This window comes from Gymnoscopelus braueri (genome assembly GCF_963280865.1).
Source record: "Gymnoscopelus braueri genome assembly, chromosome: 23".
NCBI lineage: Eukaryota > Metazoa > Chordata > Actinopteri > Myctophiformes > Myctophidae > Gymnoscopelus > Gymnoscopelus braueri.
Genome location: NC_137625.1, coordinates 33,443,794 through 33,460,043, shown reverse-complemented (window position 1 = coordinate 33,460,043; position 16,250 = coordinate 33,443,794). Strand labels below are relative to the sequence as shown.

The window sequence follows — 16,250 nt, the reverse complement described above, 5'->3', positions numbered from 1 at the left end:
CATGGTTTCCTGCGCCGTGAATGTGTGTAATGTGTGTGTGAATAGGTGAATGTAATGCACATTGTAAAACGCTTTGGGGAAAGATGCTAAATATAATGCAATACATGGATACATGTGATGTATAAAATAGGGTTAATGGGGACTAAGGGGGTCACAATATATCGTCCCATGATATATCGCGATATTAAAACGTGACGATATGTATCGTTTTTTTTGGCTGGTGAATGTTACAAGAGTTCTTACTGTATGATGTGTTAACATTGGCCTACGTTAGGACTTGTATAATTTTAAAGCACTTTGTTTAATAAATAAAGCCCTTTTAGACTGAAAATGATGGCCCAATATAGTGTATCGTGAAATTAGTGTACCGTGACACCCCTAGTGGTTACATTGATTTTTGTAATGCTATATTCCTATTGCTGGACCGCACTTTGAGAATCGCTGATTTAGAAATCAGTGATTAGAAAAAAAAACAAGCATTGTTCATGTACCTGGGCTTTCTGTGCCACGTCAAGCACCAGCTGGAACTTCTCCGATACGGTCAGGTCTTCCTTTGGAGGCTCCTACAGTGGGATTTGCACCAGGTAGTGGAGGGACATCAAGGGAAAGTCAAGTTTAGTTCAATGAAACCTAAGGGCTAAATATCGCGACACGTTTTGAACATGTCGATCTGCTATTTTTGAATTTGAATCCTTAAAAGTAACAGTTTTGAGGTTTTTGAGGTTTCCACCCGACAGAGACGATATACTTTGTTACTTGTTACTTTGGTGTCATGCCCCGAAAATAGCTGATTTACAAGCTCACAAAGTGTCACACTGTGAGTATAAAGTGTACATTCAACACTTCATTTAAAGCAGGGGTGTCAAACTCATTTTGGTGTCCGGGCAAGATTGGTCAAATGGTGACTTGAGGTGGGCAGACTGGGCACGCAGACACGGAGACACGCATGCACGCTCATGCACATTCAGTTATACATCATTGTTTTTCAGTCTGTTGTCTCAGTCACTGCTATAACTACAGCATATCACTTTAAAAAATGTTATGAAGATTATATATAAATTAATTATGAATTAATTAATTGCACGTCCCACTGGAAGGAGACCCCGGGGCAGACCAAGGACCAGATGGGGGGATTACATCTCCACACTGGCCTGGGAACGCCTCGGGATCTGTTGCCCCCGCGACCCGGCTCCGGATAAGCGTTTGAAGAATCGATGGATGGATTATAAAAAAATGATAAATATTTTCAGTAAATAGCTACAGTACACAACATTATTTTTTTTGAGGCCTACTATCAGCAATGCAACTCAGACAATGAACTCAGTTCAGTCCTTTTTATTGAACAATAACGAAAATTCAGAAAATGTCAATGAATCAAAATAATGACACTCAATGCTTTTTTTTCGGTTTTAGAATAGAAAAAAAATAACCCTAACAGTAAAAGCTCAGGTCAAAACAACATCATTTTTATTTATTTTTTGTTACAAAAAAATTATGTACCTGACATTTCTTTGCTTTAACTGACCTGTCAACATAAAATCTCCATGTCTCTTCAGCTCTTTATAAACAAAAAATGCATATTTATTTTTTCTATTCTTTTGTCTTTGTTTTAGCCAAAATGTATCACTTGCACTACATTTTAAGTGACCTTTTTACTTTTGGAAAATAATATTGAAGAAACTGTTAACTGGTTAATGTGTGTACTGTCACTTTAAAAGCGCAATTTATACTTCATCGTACAACAGTGTCACGCACCAAACATGGCCGATCTCCAAGCTCACACCGCGTCTGTTCGCACCACGTTGTGAGCTTGTAGATCAGCCATTTTCGGCAACGATAGACTGAGAAGACAGCGCACATTGAATATGTCACACTAGGCGACACTAGTCATTCATTCGCGTTTTTAAGAGTTTCCTAAACAGATTATTATCATTTGGATTATTAAAATTGTCAACGGAGACAGAGGACGAGTGAAACTTTTGAGCGTTTCACTCGTAACGGCCGTTATTCCACTGCACATGTAAACACAACGACGCAACCACCCGTACAAATGGAACCAAATGGACCCTTATGGTCCCCTTAAAGAAGCGATGTTACGATGTATCCAATAGTGAGCCAATAAAATTCCTCGTCCTTGTTTCCCTGGGCAGCGCTGGTTAGCAGGGATCAATACACTTTTAGACTGACATGTTTGTGCCAGCGTGGGTGATTAGATTTATTTCTTGATCTCCTCTTGTCTTGATTGTTTAGACATGACTTGGCCATTGTTCTCACAAAACAAGTTTGGCCACTATTAGACCTTCGCAGTCAGAGGCAAGGGGGGTTGGGGGGGATAACTGCCTGCCGGCTCCGCCGTTTTTTTTGTCTTTTTTTTCTCTCGTTTTTTTTCCATTAGAGCTAGTATGAAAAGGTGTTTTTTCAAATCACTTCGCGGGCCGCCATGGACCTTTCCGCGGGCCGCAAAATGCCCGCGGGCCGCGAGTTTGACAAGCCTGATTTAAAGTGTATTTTGTAAAAGAATTAAATGCTACAGAATGAATGCATCAACAGGCTACAGCCTGGATGAAGAACAACATTGTTAAAGGGATAGTTCACCCAAAACAAAACAAAATGTTTCTATCGATTAGTCACCCCATGGAGACTTGAATTCATGGTATTTTTTTGTTTTTGTCGCATTCCTAAGCCAACCAGTTGAGGAAATCACAGATTGAGGCTTTTGCTTTTATGACCGTTAAGTTTTTATGGAATATGCTTCTGAACATGTATGCTATTCTGCTACTTTCTATTCTATTGCTAGTTTGACCCCCCCCCCCACACACACACGTACGTGTGTAGGAAGTCTTACCATGGGTTCAGAGACCTCAGGCACAATGCTCCACTGGATCCTCCAACCTCTGGAATAACAGCACAATAATGTGAATGAAAGAATGAATGAAACAATAGGACATTAATATGAATGCATGAAACAATAGAACATTAACTCTTTGCCTGCCACTGACGAGATTTCCCATCGGATTCTGCCAAAGCGCAGCCTGCCACAGTTTGACGAGATTTGTGTTTTCAGTGGTTTTCTACCAGATGGCGCTGTTTGCTACCCTATGAATGATGCTTTCACTGCCAGATGACAACGGACCCGGAAATGACATAATACAAATAAAAACAGCTTGTTTACTTCCTGTCTGTTGTGGAAAAATGGCTTTATCTCCGTTCCTGTTGTTTTTTTGGCAAAAACAAGCCACTAATGGATTACCTGCTCGTGGACAATCCCCCCCCCCCCCGATTCTACGAGACCCCCGCGCGTGTAATGAGGCGATCGCCGTGAGGACAGCGATCACGGAAAATATTCCATGATTTTACAAAGGTGGGTAAAAACACTCGTTTTCACTATTACACCATTTACTCTGGCAGTTAAAGAGTTAATATGAATGAATCTGGGACAATATAACATTAATATGAATGAATGGATGTGATGTTAAACATGAAAAGCAGTGGGCTGAGTGTGTTACCTGGCAATGAGGTAATTCAAGGACAACCTCAGGATAGCGAGGAAGAGGAACAAGGGAATGGCCCAGCCATGCCACGCCACATTCATGTAGATCTGCAGGAGGAGAACCATCACATCAACGCCAAACCAACACTGTGTGTGTGTGTGTGTGTGTGTGTGTGTGTGTGTGTGTGTGTGTGTGTGTGCGCGCGCGCGCGTGCGTGTGTGTGTGTGCTTGAGTGGTTTTACTACAGTCATTGCCTATTGACTTTGTCGTTTTCTTTCTTGCTTCTCATGCGTGTCACGCAGGGCATGTGTTATTTCCACTTATTTCCACTTATTTCCACTCTGTGCCACTAGGGGCAGCAGCGGTCTACTGCCTACAGCTGTCTGTCTGTCTGAAACAAAAAAGTGACTCCAAAGCGCCACCTCGTGGTAGTATTTGGAACTAAATTTACTGCACGAGCGGGTGAGGCAAATGAGGCAAGGGATATACACATGAGAAACAAAGTCAATAGGCACTGACTGTATACTCTACTTGTGATCAAATTAATTTGAGAAGCAAGCAGACATTGAGAGGTTTCTGTGTTAAACAATTTTTTTTTTAAATACAAGAGGCTTACAAATAGATTCAGATTAGGGGTAGGATTAGACATTTAGAGGGTAGGTTTAAGGGTTGGAGTTGTGACTGATGTATACGTAGTAGTGTGTGTGTGTGTGTGTGTGTGTGTGTGTGTGTGTGTGTGTGTGTGTGTGTGTGTACTCACAATGAAGGCAATAGCAGACGTGTATACGGAGTGCCAGTTGGATAAGGCAGAGAGGTTCCTTAAGAAGTTGGTGACAGGTCTGGCTCCTCGCTCTGAAAACAACAACAACATAGTGACTTGAGCTTAGTTTATGAACATCACATAACGGTGTAACTGGATGAGGAGATCTGATCTTCAAGCCCCCAGGTCTCGGTGCTTGGCCCTCTCCTGTTTTTTTCCCTCTACATTCCCCCCACTCGGACAGATCCTTTGCCGCCATGGCCTCCGTTTTCACTGCTACGCCGACAACACACAGCTCTACCTCCCCTCCAAATCCATTACTACTGTACCAGCACCCACTCCACCCTCACCACCTGCCTGACTGACATTAAAATCTGGATGCAATCCCTAGAGGTTGGCAGAGGGAAGGTAGTGCCCAGGATTACATAGACAATTGGCACTGGGTGTAAAAAAATGGGGTTACAAAATCGTGGGATAAACAATAAAAAATAAAACGTCCTGACGCTCAACTGCAATAAATCCGAATTCCTTCCAGTCCCACGTCAACCAGATTACCAAAACGGCCTTTTACCACCTCCGAAACATTGCCCGCCTCCGTCCCACACTACCCCAAACTGCTGCAGACACACTCATCCATGCCTTCATCACATCCAGACTCCACTACTGCAATAGCCTCCTTCACGGTGCCACCTCCAAACACTTGCAGCATGTGCAAAACTCTGCTGCCCGCCTCCTCAACAGAACCGCATCACACCAGTCCTCCACGACCTTCACTGGCTCCCAGTCAAACACAGAATAGATTTTAAAATAGTGATCACCACCTACAAGGCCCTCAACAACCAGGCTCCCACGCCAGTGGTGGAAGATATTTTACTTAAGTAAAAGTAGCAATACTGCAACGTAGAAATACTCTGTTACAAGTAGAAGTCCGGAATTCAAAATGTACTTGAGTAAAAGTACAAAAGTATTGGCACCCCACCTCACATCAAAGCTGCCCCACCCCTGCCCTGTTCAAAGCCTCCCTCAAAACCCACCTTTTAAGACTCACTTTCCCCACCTAATTCAAATCTATCTTTCTGCCTTTTAGTCATAGCTTAGTGGGGGGGGGGGGGGGGGGGGGGTTTAGCTTTTTAACTTTCTCTCCTAATAAAGTTGTTTATTTTGTTTTGTTTGTTTGTAAAGCGACTTTGGGTACTAAGAAAACTACACCAGAGTAACCTTGTATATAGTGAAAAAGACTCCTCAAGTACTGAGTTAATTCAAACGATCTGATGTGTAAATAATCTCTTCTCTTCCCAATATTATAATCCCAATATAATGATGTAGTGCTTGTCCAATAGGAATAAAGCATTCCATTTAATTCTCTCTCTGAGAGACTGAAACAAACAGCACGTGCATTTAATAATAAAGCTATCATACTTGATTAAAAGTGGAAAATATGTTGCATGGCACTTTATGTATTTTTTGTATGTATCTCTATAAAAAAAAGACAAAAGTAGAATGTGAAATCCCAAACCCAGCATCCGTAGAAGAAATTCTAACAATACCAAACCCTGGCCTCACCAGCCTTCTCACAATCAATATACCATACATAAAATCTTATCCATGAGGCTAAAAACTGGCCGGAAATAGAAGTGGGCACCGACACTGTCAACTGTTCCAACGCACTGGAATCCATGCCAACGTTTCCTACAGAAAGTTGGCACGGTAGATCTGCTATCTCCACTATTGTTTTTAACCAGTGGTGGAAAGGTTTTTAACCAGTGGTGGAAAGTAACTAAGTACATTTACTCAAGTACTGTACTTCAGTATTTTTTACTTTACTGGAGTATTTCCAGTTTTCAATACTTTTACTTCTTCTGAATTTTGATTATTGGCAGTGGCAACTGGCAGTCTTTTACTAATTTCTTTATAATTGTGTTTAAGTTATTGTGCCTTTTCTTTTTGTTTACAAAGCCAAACATAAATGTAATGTTTAATAATTCTATGTTCAATGTCCAAAAAACACAATTGAATCGTTAATCAAAATGATTTGTAGGATAATTAAATGTTATGATCGTGATAGCCCTACATGAGCTGTAATTGCTGAGTGTGTGCATGACTGTGTGTGTGTGTGTGTGTGTGTGTGTGTGTGTGTGTGTTTGTGTGTTTGTGTGTGCGCGAGTGTGTGCATGTGCATGTGCATGTGCATGTGCATGTGCATGTGCATGTGCATGTGCATGTGCATGTGCATGTGCATGTGCATGTGCATGTGCATGTGCATGTGCATGTGTGTACTCACTGAGTCGTCTCATATTTTCTGTCAACCTGTATGGAGATAGGAACCAAAAGATCAGAGAAGGCGTACAGTAGGCTCATAACTGTACATGTATTAGTACGAGTAAACAGTGTGTTATGTAAAGACTGAACTGAGGACGGCAGCTTTCCATCAAACACTCCCACACGCTTTTATTTTTACCCTCCCTAGACCAGTGGTTTTTCACATGAAGGACCCCCAAAATGATATGTATTCGGCCCCCCTGGTACCCCCCCAAGGACCCCTGGGGGTCCCCGGACCCCACTTTGAGACCCAATGCCCTAGACGTCCACACACCGTGGGATGAGCTGCTTTGGACTCATCCAAGGTCCAGCAACTAGATGGCACTACTGTATCTGATAGTCTACATGTTATCAGCAAAGGGAAAACAGATAGTATTTAACCATTACCACATCCTCTCTGTCTCTGTTGTTCACAAGTCTGATTTAAGTAATTAAAGGTGTTGTAAGTGATATTTTTTACTAAAGAAAAAGGTTGTTTATTCTTTTTGTGTTTCCTCAGTAAGAGAGGTCTGACCACTTCAAATACTCCAACATATCTGATCTACAAGCTCACAATGTGTCGCACTGTGACACGTCGTGAGCTTGTAGATCCGACTATATTCGCCGCGCTTCCATACAAGTCATAGCTGGCTGCTATGGAATCCAAATGACTGAGAACTTTAATCCATGTGCTGGGCTCATGGGGTCAGGATCATACCTTTTAGCACCGAGCGGCTTCCTTAGCCTCCACGGTGCTCTAGGTTAGGGTTAGGTTCAGGGGTCAGGGTCAGGGTCATACCTTTTAGCGCTGAGCGGCTCCTCAGCCTCCACGGTGGTCACCTCTGGCTGGAAGCGGAAGTCCTCCACGTAGACCCCGAAACGATCGTACATCCACTTCATCATCCATGAACCCCACGTCTCCGCCTGCAGTTTGTCTGGAGGTACAACATTAACACATGTTCTTGGATTAAAGGTGGTGTAAGTGTAAGTGGGGGGGGGGGGGTGCAATATGGAAATAGTGTGTTACAAGTAAAATTCCAGTAATCAAAATGTACTTAAAGTAAAAAGTAAAAGTACTCATTATGCAGAAAGTCCCATTTCACAACTTATATGTATACAATGTATACAAATCTTTTGAAAATAGCCGATCTACAAGCTCCAAATGCTTCGCAAAGCTACACGTTGTGAGCTTGTAGATCTGCTATTTTCAAAAAGTATATATAGAGGCTGAAGTGGTTAATGTATGTTTTGTTGTAATAATCAAAATCTACAAAGTAACTAGTACAAAAATGTTACTTAAGTACAGTAGTTGAGTAAATGTACTTAGTTACTTTACACCACTGTTTTTGATGTTCACACAGCTTTCGCAGTGGACAGTATGAGCCTGCAGTAGCCAACCTATACCTCTATAGGGAACACTCTTTGAAATTATACAATACAAAATACAAGTTCATTTTTCTATGAAAACGTACTGTATAGAACGTCATGAGGTGTGTTCCAACAATCTTACAACATGATTTATGGACTTCAGCTTAAACCCAGAGTCCTTGTAATGCTGGGGAGTACCCTGGGCTTTTGTCCTTGCATACAGTACCATATGTGTAACGCACACACACACACACACACACACACACACACACACACACACACACACACACACACACACACACACACACACACACACACACACACACACACACACACACACACACACACACACACACACACACACACACACACACACACGTCTGTTCCTTTAAAAGGCATGTCTGCCCTAGATGAAATGATCTACAAACATAACCCATTTTCCAAAATTAGTCTCTCTCTCTCTGATGTCATTTTTAGACCAGTGATTCTCGACCTCCAATTACAATCATATGTTTCATTGAAGCGATAATAAATGACATTGAAACTTTAATCTTGTTTTTGTAAAATAATTAGTTCTGTCACATGTTCTCTCCAGCTGAGCTGCACCATTAGCTTTTCTCTCTCTCTGTCTCTGTCTCTCATTATTTATACCCACAGTCAGCTGACATTTGAGCAGGAAATGTCTCCTTGTCAGATACAAATAAGCTTCATTGGCAGTACAGTACAGCAAGATGCAAAGCATTGCTAAACCATTTAGGACCAAGTATGAATGTATGGGCTTCAGGATCCAGAATATTATTGAATAATGATATTCGGCACTTGTCCTTGCCGTTTGCACCAATGCTTTCCTTTAGATCAGTGGTTCTCTGATCTAATATTTATATCAAATCCCGCCATCCCAGCATATAATTTTAACTACTTTGTCCATATTTTATACGTTGGCTATCACAAAAGATTGCAGATATACAGTTACAAACTCGCAGCATGGCATGGCAGCATTTTGAAATGTTTTAACAAAAATCTTCTCTTCTGGGGGTCCCTGGCACAAAACATTTTCAAATGGGGGTCCGCGACCAAATACATATCAATGTGGGGGTCCTTGACATGAAAAAGTTTGAGAACTACTGATTTAGAAGCCGTCGATTTACGCTTCAGCGAGTGGTCCAAGTTTTACAGTTCACATTTAAACCTCATAATGCTAGTGAAAGAGCGCTACAGCCTATAAGGCTGCTTCCCGTTTACAGTCCATGACTACCAGCAGAGGGCGCTCTGATACAATGAGGCTGACTGGGCACAATGGCGGCAGGATATAGACTACCAAATATGTGCATCACTGTGTACGTGCTTGCCTTACATTCAATCTAATCGAATGCCATGTCAGCAGCTTCTCACACCAAAGTGCTAAGTTTGACTTGACTGCAGCAGCTGTCAATCTTAACAGGTGATTGATTGGACTTGGACTGCTACTCCTACTCTCTGTCAGCATGTGTTTCAGTACATACCATACATGGACGTTCTTAACTTAACCAGTCAGCATTATTATTATTGCGCTGTCACATACATAAGTAAGTAAGCCTTGCCAAGCCATACGCCCCATATAGGGAGGGAGCCTATTTTCTGTTTCTGTAGCGTGAGGCAGCTTGATGTACAAGTACATAATTTCAGATGGGGGGATCTGCGGACAAATACATAATCTGGGGGTTCTTGCCATGAAAATGTTTAAGAACCACTGGTTTGACAACATTATAGGAATCAAGTCCAAATAAGCAACTACACTTTAGAAACAAGCCAAAAAAAAAAATATATATATAGCGACTTTACAGAAAAACAGGTCCTGGTCAACAACACTGGTCTGGGCTATGCTGCTGTAATGCTGTTTTTTATGCTTGAATCTTCTTCAATAAATAGTCTACACTTCACCCTAAGTGGAATATTAATATTTCCCATCATAGCACTGTGTCAGGCGCCCGGAACTGGTGGCGAGCACACTGACACCGTGGGAGCCAACAACACAAGACACAGCCAGGACAGGGAAAGTGGTGCACCACCCAGAGCCACATAAGGAGAGTTGCGTCACCTCCGTTCACTTCATCGGGCCAGTCTTCCACAGAGCCTTCTATTGGCGAATGGTGACAAAGCCCTGAACCGGAAGTTTACGGAATGCACTGGAGTCTATGAGCGTTTGTCACTATTTCGAGTTTACATGAACCACGTGACCGGTGCTGTTTTCTGCCCCAGAGGTGACGCAACTCTCTAATACAAGTCTCTGGCACCACCTACGTAGACACACTGTCTGTGGTGCGACAACAGAGCCAACAACACTGCTGAGATCACACACACACACACACATGCTGTACTATCTGTGTGGGAATCACCCGCATTATGGGTGTTACTGAACAAGACACTTAACCCCCGAACTGCTGCTGTCATGTCTCCATCTTACCTGTTCTGTCGTATGACGGTGACTGTTGTCTGCGAGGAGGCTGGGGCGGCGAGTCCTCTAACCTGCAGGAGAGGAGAAGAGAAGAGAAGAGAAGAGAAGAGAAGAGAAGAGAAGAGAAGAGAAGAGAAGAGAAGAGAAGAGAAGAGAAGAGAAGAGAAGAGAAGAGAAGAGAAGAGAAGAGAAGAGAGCCGGAGAGGGAGAGGGAGAGGGAGAGGGACACATAGAGAAGCTTAAAACACATTCTCTAGTCTCTGGTATCAACAGTATCTTTCACCTCAGTCAAATGTTCATTTAAGTTGTGTGTGACTTGTTTGTTTCTAATAACATACTGTATTAATACTTATTTAGACTGACTGAATAGTGTTGGAACTAAACTTTTTAGGATTTCAGTCAGATAACTCACACATGGATTGAAAACATTAATGAGAAAAAAACCCAGATTTTGAATGTTGTAACACTTACGGATGACATATGCAACACAGATTTTACCACAATCAGCTGGAGTAATGGAAAAACATAACAGTTAACTGTCATACTGCTATTTGCTAGCTACAGTATGTGCATCATTGTCGTATTTAAAAATGGATTACTGACGTTTAAGTATGTTAGGATTCAAAGTGATTAGAAGTAATTTTTGGCCAGATGGTATTTTGGCAACGTTATTCAGTTTTTCTGAAAAGCTGTGACATGCGGGAAAGAACAGTGTTGGTCAGGATTAGTCAGACAGACACACACACACACACACACACACACACACACACACACACACATTATATATCGTCGCTGTTGCCTGTCGGGCGGAAACCCGACAGGACAATACTTTCACTTTTCCAAAATAGCAAAAATTGCTGATGGCTGAGATTTCCCTGGGAGGATCGCATAGAGAAGAACGAGTAGAAGCGGTACCAGGAGCTGGTGGAGCAACAACCCTAGAGAAGAGGTCAGCCCAGTGTAGTGGGCCGTAATGTAGAGGCTGTGCTGGCCGCTCCGCTCACTGACACACACACACACACACACACACACACACACACACACACACACACACACACACACACACACACACACACACACACACACACACACACACACACACACCTTGGCATCATGGGGGATGCAAAAAGGAAAGCCAACCAGGTCCACCATGGAGGCGGCAGAGAGAGACTCCAGATGGCTGGGGATCAGGAAGAGCCTTCACTGGGCCAATGCTGCTGGGACACCAGCCAGGGTCTGATCAACCCTGACTGGGTCCCCTGAGGGAGAATGTGTGATGGTGAAAGACCCGGCAAAATTCAAGTGAATGAGGTTTTGGCCGGACTTTATATTTGACAAAGCCGTTTGGCACCGCGGCGGATTCGAACCCCCAGACTCCGTGGTGGTGGCCAACTACTTTGACGCATGCGTCATCCGAGCGCTACAAAATGTTATACGCTCAACAACTACTGCAGTCCGATTTTTTGGGAAAAAAAGCACCCTTTTGTTGTTCTGACCTTCTGCAAACATGATGCATAGCCAGACACCAGCCTGTTCCTCATGTGCAATGGCCTCCAGTTCATTAATATTCTTGGGTTTGCATTTTTTTGCAAATCTTCCACCATTCCAAATCCCACCAGAGATGGCGTTCAAGTCAGGAGACCCGACCGCGACGTGACGGCCACTCGATAGCATCTTCCAGGACTTCCAATGTAAGAAACACAGAAGACACAATACAAACCCCCCCCCCCCCCCAACAAAAACTGGTGTGCAAAAAGAAAGTAAACATTTGTGAAGTTAGAAAATATGAAACAAGAAACTTTGCAGTTTGCAGCTTTTAACCCATTGACTGCCGGAGTAAATCAATCAAAAACATTGACTGCCAATGACGTCAAGACACGTCACTGGCAGTCAATGTGAAAACATCCTACAGTGCAGTATATGACTGAGAAATCACCTACTGTATACCATATGGTATTAACTCTTTGCCTGCCACAGAAGAGTTCCCTCGTCAGATTCTGCCGAGCCTGCCACTGACGAGTTCTGACGAGTTTTGTGTTTTCAGTGGTTTTCTACCAGATGGCGCTTTTATCTACCCTATGAATGATGCTTTCACTGCCTGATGACGACAGACGTCATTTAAAAAAAATAAAAGCTTGTTTACTTCCTGTTTATTTCCTGTGGGGAAATGGCTATTTCTCCGTTCCTCTTGCTTTACGGCAAAAACAAGCCACAGCTGTGCAACGGATTACCACGAGCGGATAATTCCCCCCCCCCCCCCTATATTACGAGAACCCTGTGCGTATAATGAGCCGATATCAGTGAGGACGGAGGTCACGGAGAATATTCCATGATTTTTTTTAATGGTACAGTAAAATCGCTCTTTTTCGCTGGCAGTAGCGTCACAATATTGCACTATTACTCTTTCAGTTAAAGAGTTAACAGTGTCATCTTGTGCTATGGTGTGCTAAGAATAGCTGCAGATTCTAATGCATAAACATCTTTAAATTAGCCTCCTATCCTCCTGTGGTTAAATAATTGCAACACACACACACACACACTTGCTTATGTGTAGAAAAACCCCTGCACACAGGATTCTCCTGACACCAACATAGACAACGTGAGACGACCCAACCCAGGCCTGTGTACTGGCGTGTGACTTCCTCTGAAACATAGTGTGGGATTCCGCACCTATCAAGTCTCTCTCTGTCTCTATGTTCCGCAAGCTCTGAACGCGGCGTTCCGAGCACGCACCAACGCACGCACACGCACGCACGCACGCACGCACGCACGCACGCACGCACGCACGCACGCACGCACGCACGCACGCACGCACGCACGCACGCACGCACGCACGCACGCACGCACGCACCCTGGATAACATCATAATGTTCCAGATAAGTCGTCCAGGTTTCTCAAAGCCGGTACAAGAGCTGTTTTTCCATAAACACAGTGAACAAGACCAATGTGTCACGACGACCGAGGGTAACCTCAGATCCCAGGCCTGCTTTCTCAGGAGAATTTTGAGGTCCGACTCCTCACACGTATAGTAATACAAACGTGTGTGTGCGTGCGTGCATGTGTGTGTGTGTGTTTGTGCATGTGTACCTGGATTTGAGCACTTCGTTCATCTTCTGCTCCAGGTCTATCCTCTTGCTCCTCTCTCTCTCCAGCTCCTGACGCAGGGCGTCCACGTTGGTCTCCTCCCTCAGCTTCCTGAGCTCCTCCTCTGGAGGAAGGAGAAGAAAACATCACAACATTACATCATGTTGGCCTCCTCCCTCAGCTTCCTGAGGAAGTGAAAAAACCACACCATCATCTAATGGTTCTCAACCTTCAAACCACACCATCACATCATTTACACCATCTAACGATGCAGTGTAAAAACACCTTTACACCATCTACATGTACATGTGGGAAACCAGTACAAGTGAAAAAAACGGAGAGGGGAGTGCCCGTTTTCGGCCGCGGGCTTCATCTTTGTCAGTATGTCTGTCAGTGTGTCTGTGTGTGTTTGCGCGTGTGTGTTTGCGCGTGTGTGCGTGTGTGTGTGTGTGTGTGTGTGTGTGTGTGTCTGTCTGACTCTGGCCACATCCGCACGGAGACGATTTTAGGTGAAACCGCATACGTTTTTAATCGTTTACACGTTTCGTCCACACGGAGCCGGCGTTTTGGGTGCCCGAAAACGCACATTTTTGAAACCAGGTCCCAGAGTGAATAAATCTGAAGTTTGAAAATAGCTGATCTACAAGCTCACTATGCGTCGCGATGCCCGTTGTGAGCTTGTAGATCGGCTATTTTCAAATAGACTATGTAAAATAGGGCAAATAATGTATGTTTTATAATGTAATGATTTATATCTGCAAAGTAACTAGTAACTAAAGCGTTCAAATAATTGTAGTGGAGTAAAAGTACAATATTTTCCTCTGAGATGTAGTGGAGTAGAAGTAAAAGTATTGAAAATTGGAAATACTCGAGTAAAGTCAAAAATACCTCAATTATACTTAAGTACAGTACTTGAGTAAATGTACTTAGTTACTTTCCACCAAAGCACCACCCACAGGCCGGGCATACAGCGTTTTCAGTTTGTGGTGTTTTCAGTGGTTTCGTGTGGACACACACATTTCTTGAGACGATTCTGTGTGTACGGTAAACTTTTTGAAAACGACTCTGTGCCATTTTTTAAACGTCTCCGTGTGGATGTGGCCTCTGTCTGTCCGCGTACATGTCAGGCTAGCGCTGTGTACAAAAGTGTCCAACAGAGGTTGCTAAAAGCCAAAGCAAACTTGGGCTGAGGCCACGTGGCTCAGCTATACACACCTCTATTACCCTCATTATCAGCGTCCCTGTTCCACTCTCACTCTCTCTCTCTCTATCTTTTCTGTAGCGTATGTCTCTCTACCGTCTCCTAATCTGTGTCCTACTTCCTATATCTGTCCTCAGTGCGTCTACAGTTGCAGCCCATTGAGGAATGTAGGCTAGATGGTCAGATCAGAGAGTGGCTGCAGCCGTAAGGGTGCGACAGTTAATCCAGCGAATCAATTCAATCCATTATGAACAAATAATTGATTTAAAAAAACAAATATTTTTGTGAGCTTGCATATCTGCCATTTTCACTACTTTTGCGAGAGACTCTTTGTACAACAAAGTAGGGCATTACTTAAAAAATGCATGACCATATAAGGTTTCTGCCCGAGTCAAGTCATGTTTGTTTATTGCAGCACATTTACAAACAACAGCAGTTGAACCTTAAGTGCTTTCCAATAAAGGAAGACAAGCAACAACATGATAGCCATATAAAAGCAGATACATCAGAGTAAACAAACCAAAAAAAACCAAAACAAATCAAGAAGATGATATACAGTATATGTTGCAGTACATGTGAGAAACCAGTACAAGTGAGAAAAGCGGAACGGGGAGTGACCGTGTGCCCGTCGCGGAAGCCTCGGCCGGGCCCCTTCAAGGCCTGGCCCCCTGAGGGAAACAAAACGCCCCAGGCCGCCGGGGCGATGGGTGGCGATTAGCGGCGATCGGCAGGGCCGGTCGGCCCGTCGCCCCCCTGATCACTGGCATCGTAGCTTTGTTTTCCTTCTGCCAGGGCAGCCCGCCCGCTTGCCCGCTGGTTTCCCACATGTACTGTAACATACATTAGCCTTTCTCAGAGCACCTCCCAGTGGCCTTAACAATTTAGTTTCTTATCCTTTGGGTCGGGATGAGACGTTCCAACAAGGTCACAGACTAATCTGAATGAAGGCCACTCTGTTGTTTCATATTTTGGGTTCCTGCCTTCATGCTTCAACACAAAAGTCAAAGTAGTAGTAGTAGTAGTAGTAATTTATTTTGGTCATAACAAGACAAATTCAATATATTCATCATATCATATGGTTTAGACCAAAAATTTGTAGGCTGAAGCCAATGGCTTATTTTGCCTATCTTTTCACACAGAAAAAAAATTACGTAAAAATAAAATAAAAATCTAAAACAAGAAAAAATTAACAAACAAACACACGAGAAAACAAACAAAAACAAACCAGCAAGTACCAGCAATGATAATGAAATAAAGTCAAAACCCTTTTAAATCACATCCACAGTCATAACGTGTAGGCTCATGTGTTTTGTCAACTTTTTTTCTGGCATCATTTTCACGATAACCATTCCACATAAACGTGTTGTGTGACAACTTCTCTATGTTCTCTCAGTGAGTATGTGCCAGTGTTGCCATGTCTGCTTATTATAAGCGACTTTGGGCTTGTTTTTCTGTATAGTTGCTTGTAGTTGTAACTAGTTGCGGGTTGCATTGTTTTGGGCTCGTTTCTAAAGTGTAGTTGCTTATTTGGGCTTGTTTCCTAATTAGTTTAAACCAGTGGTTCTCAAACATTTTCATGTCAAGAACATTTTCATATCAAGGACCCCCAAATTA

General features: G+C 43.1%; 1 protein-coding gene across 1 annotated transcript in view; it reads right to left on the bottom strand.

Moving 5' to 3' along the window:
• The window catches only part of LOC308079271 (GRAM domain-containing protein 4-like), a 72,781-nt gene that overhangs the window by 14,931 nt on the left and 41,600 nt on the right, over window positions 1-16,250 (bottom strand). Inside the window, exons 4-11 of the mRNA XM_080420658.1 lie at window positions 13,439-13,559; window positions 10,361-10,422; window positions 7,349-7,484; window positions 6,533-6,558; window positions 4,252-4,343; window positions 3,507-3,598; window positions 2,846-2,894; window positions 492-563 (exon numbers count right to left, since the gene is read on the bottom strand). Of these exons, the coding sequence (XP_080276784.1) occupies window positions 492-563; window positions 2,846-2,894; window positions 3,507-3,598; window positions 4,252-4,343; window positions 6,533-6,558; window positions 7,349-7,484; window positions 10,361-10,422; window positions 13,439-13,559 (650 nt within the window). The remainder of the gene's footprint in view (window positions 1-491; window positions 564-2,845; window positions 2,895-3,506; window positions 3,599-4,251; window positions 4,344-6,532; window positions 6,559-7,348; window positions 7,485-10,360; window positions 10,423-13,438; window positions 13,560-16,250) is intronic.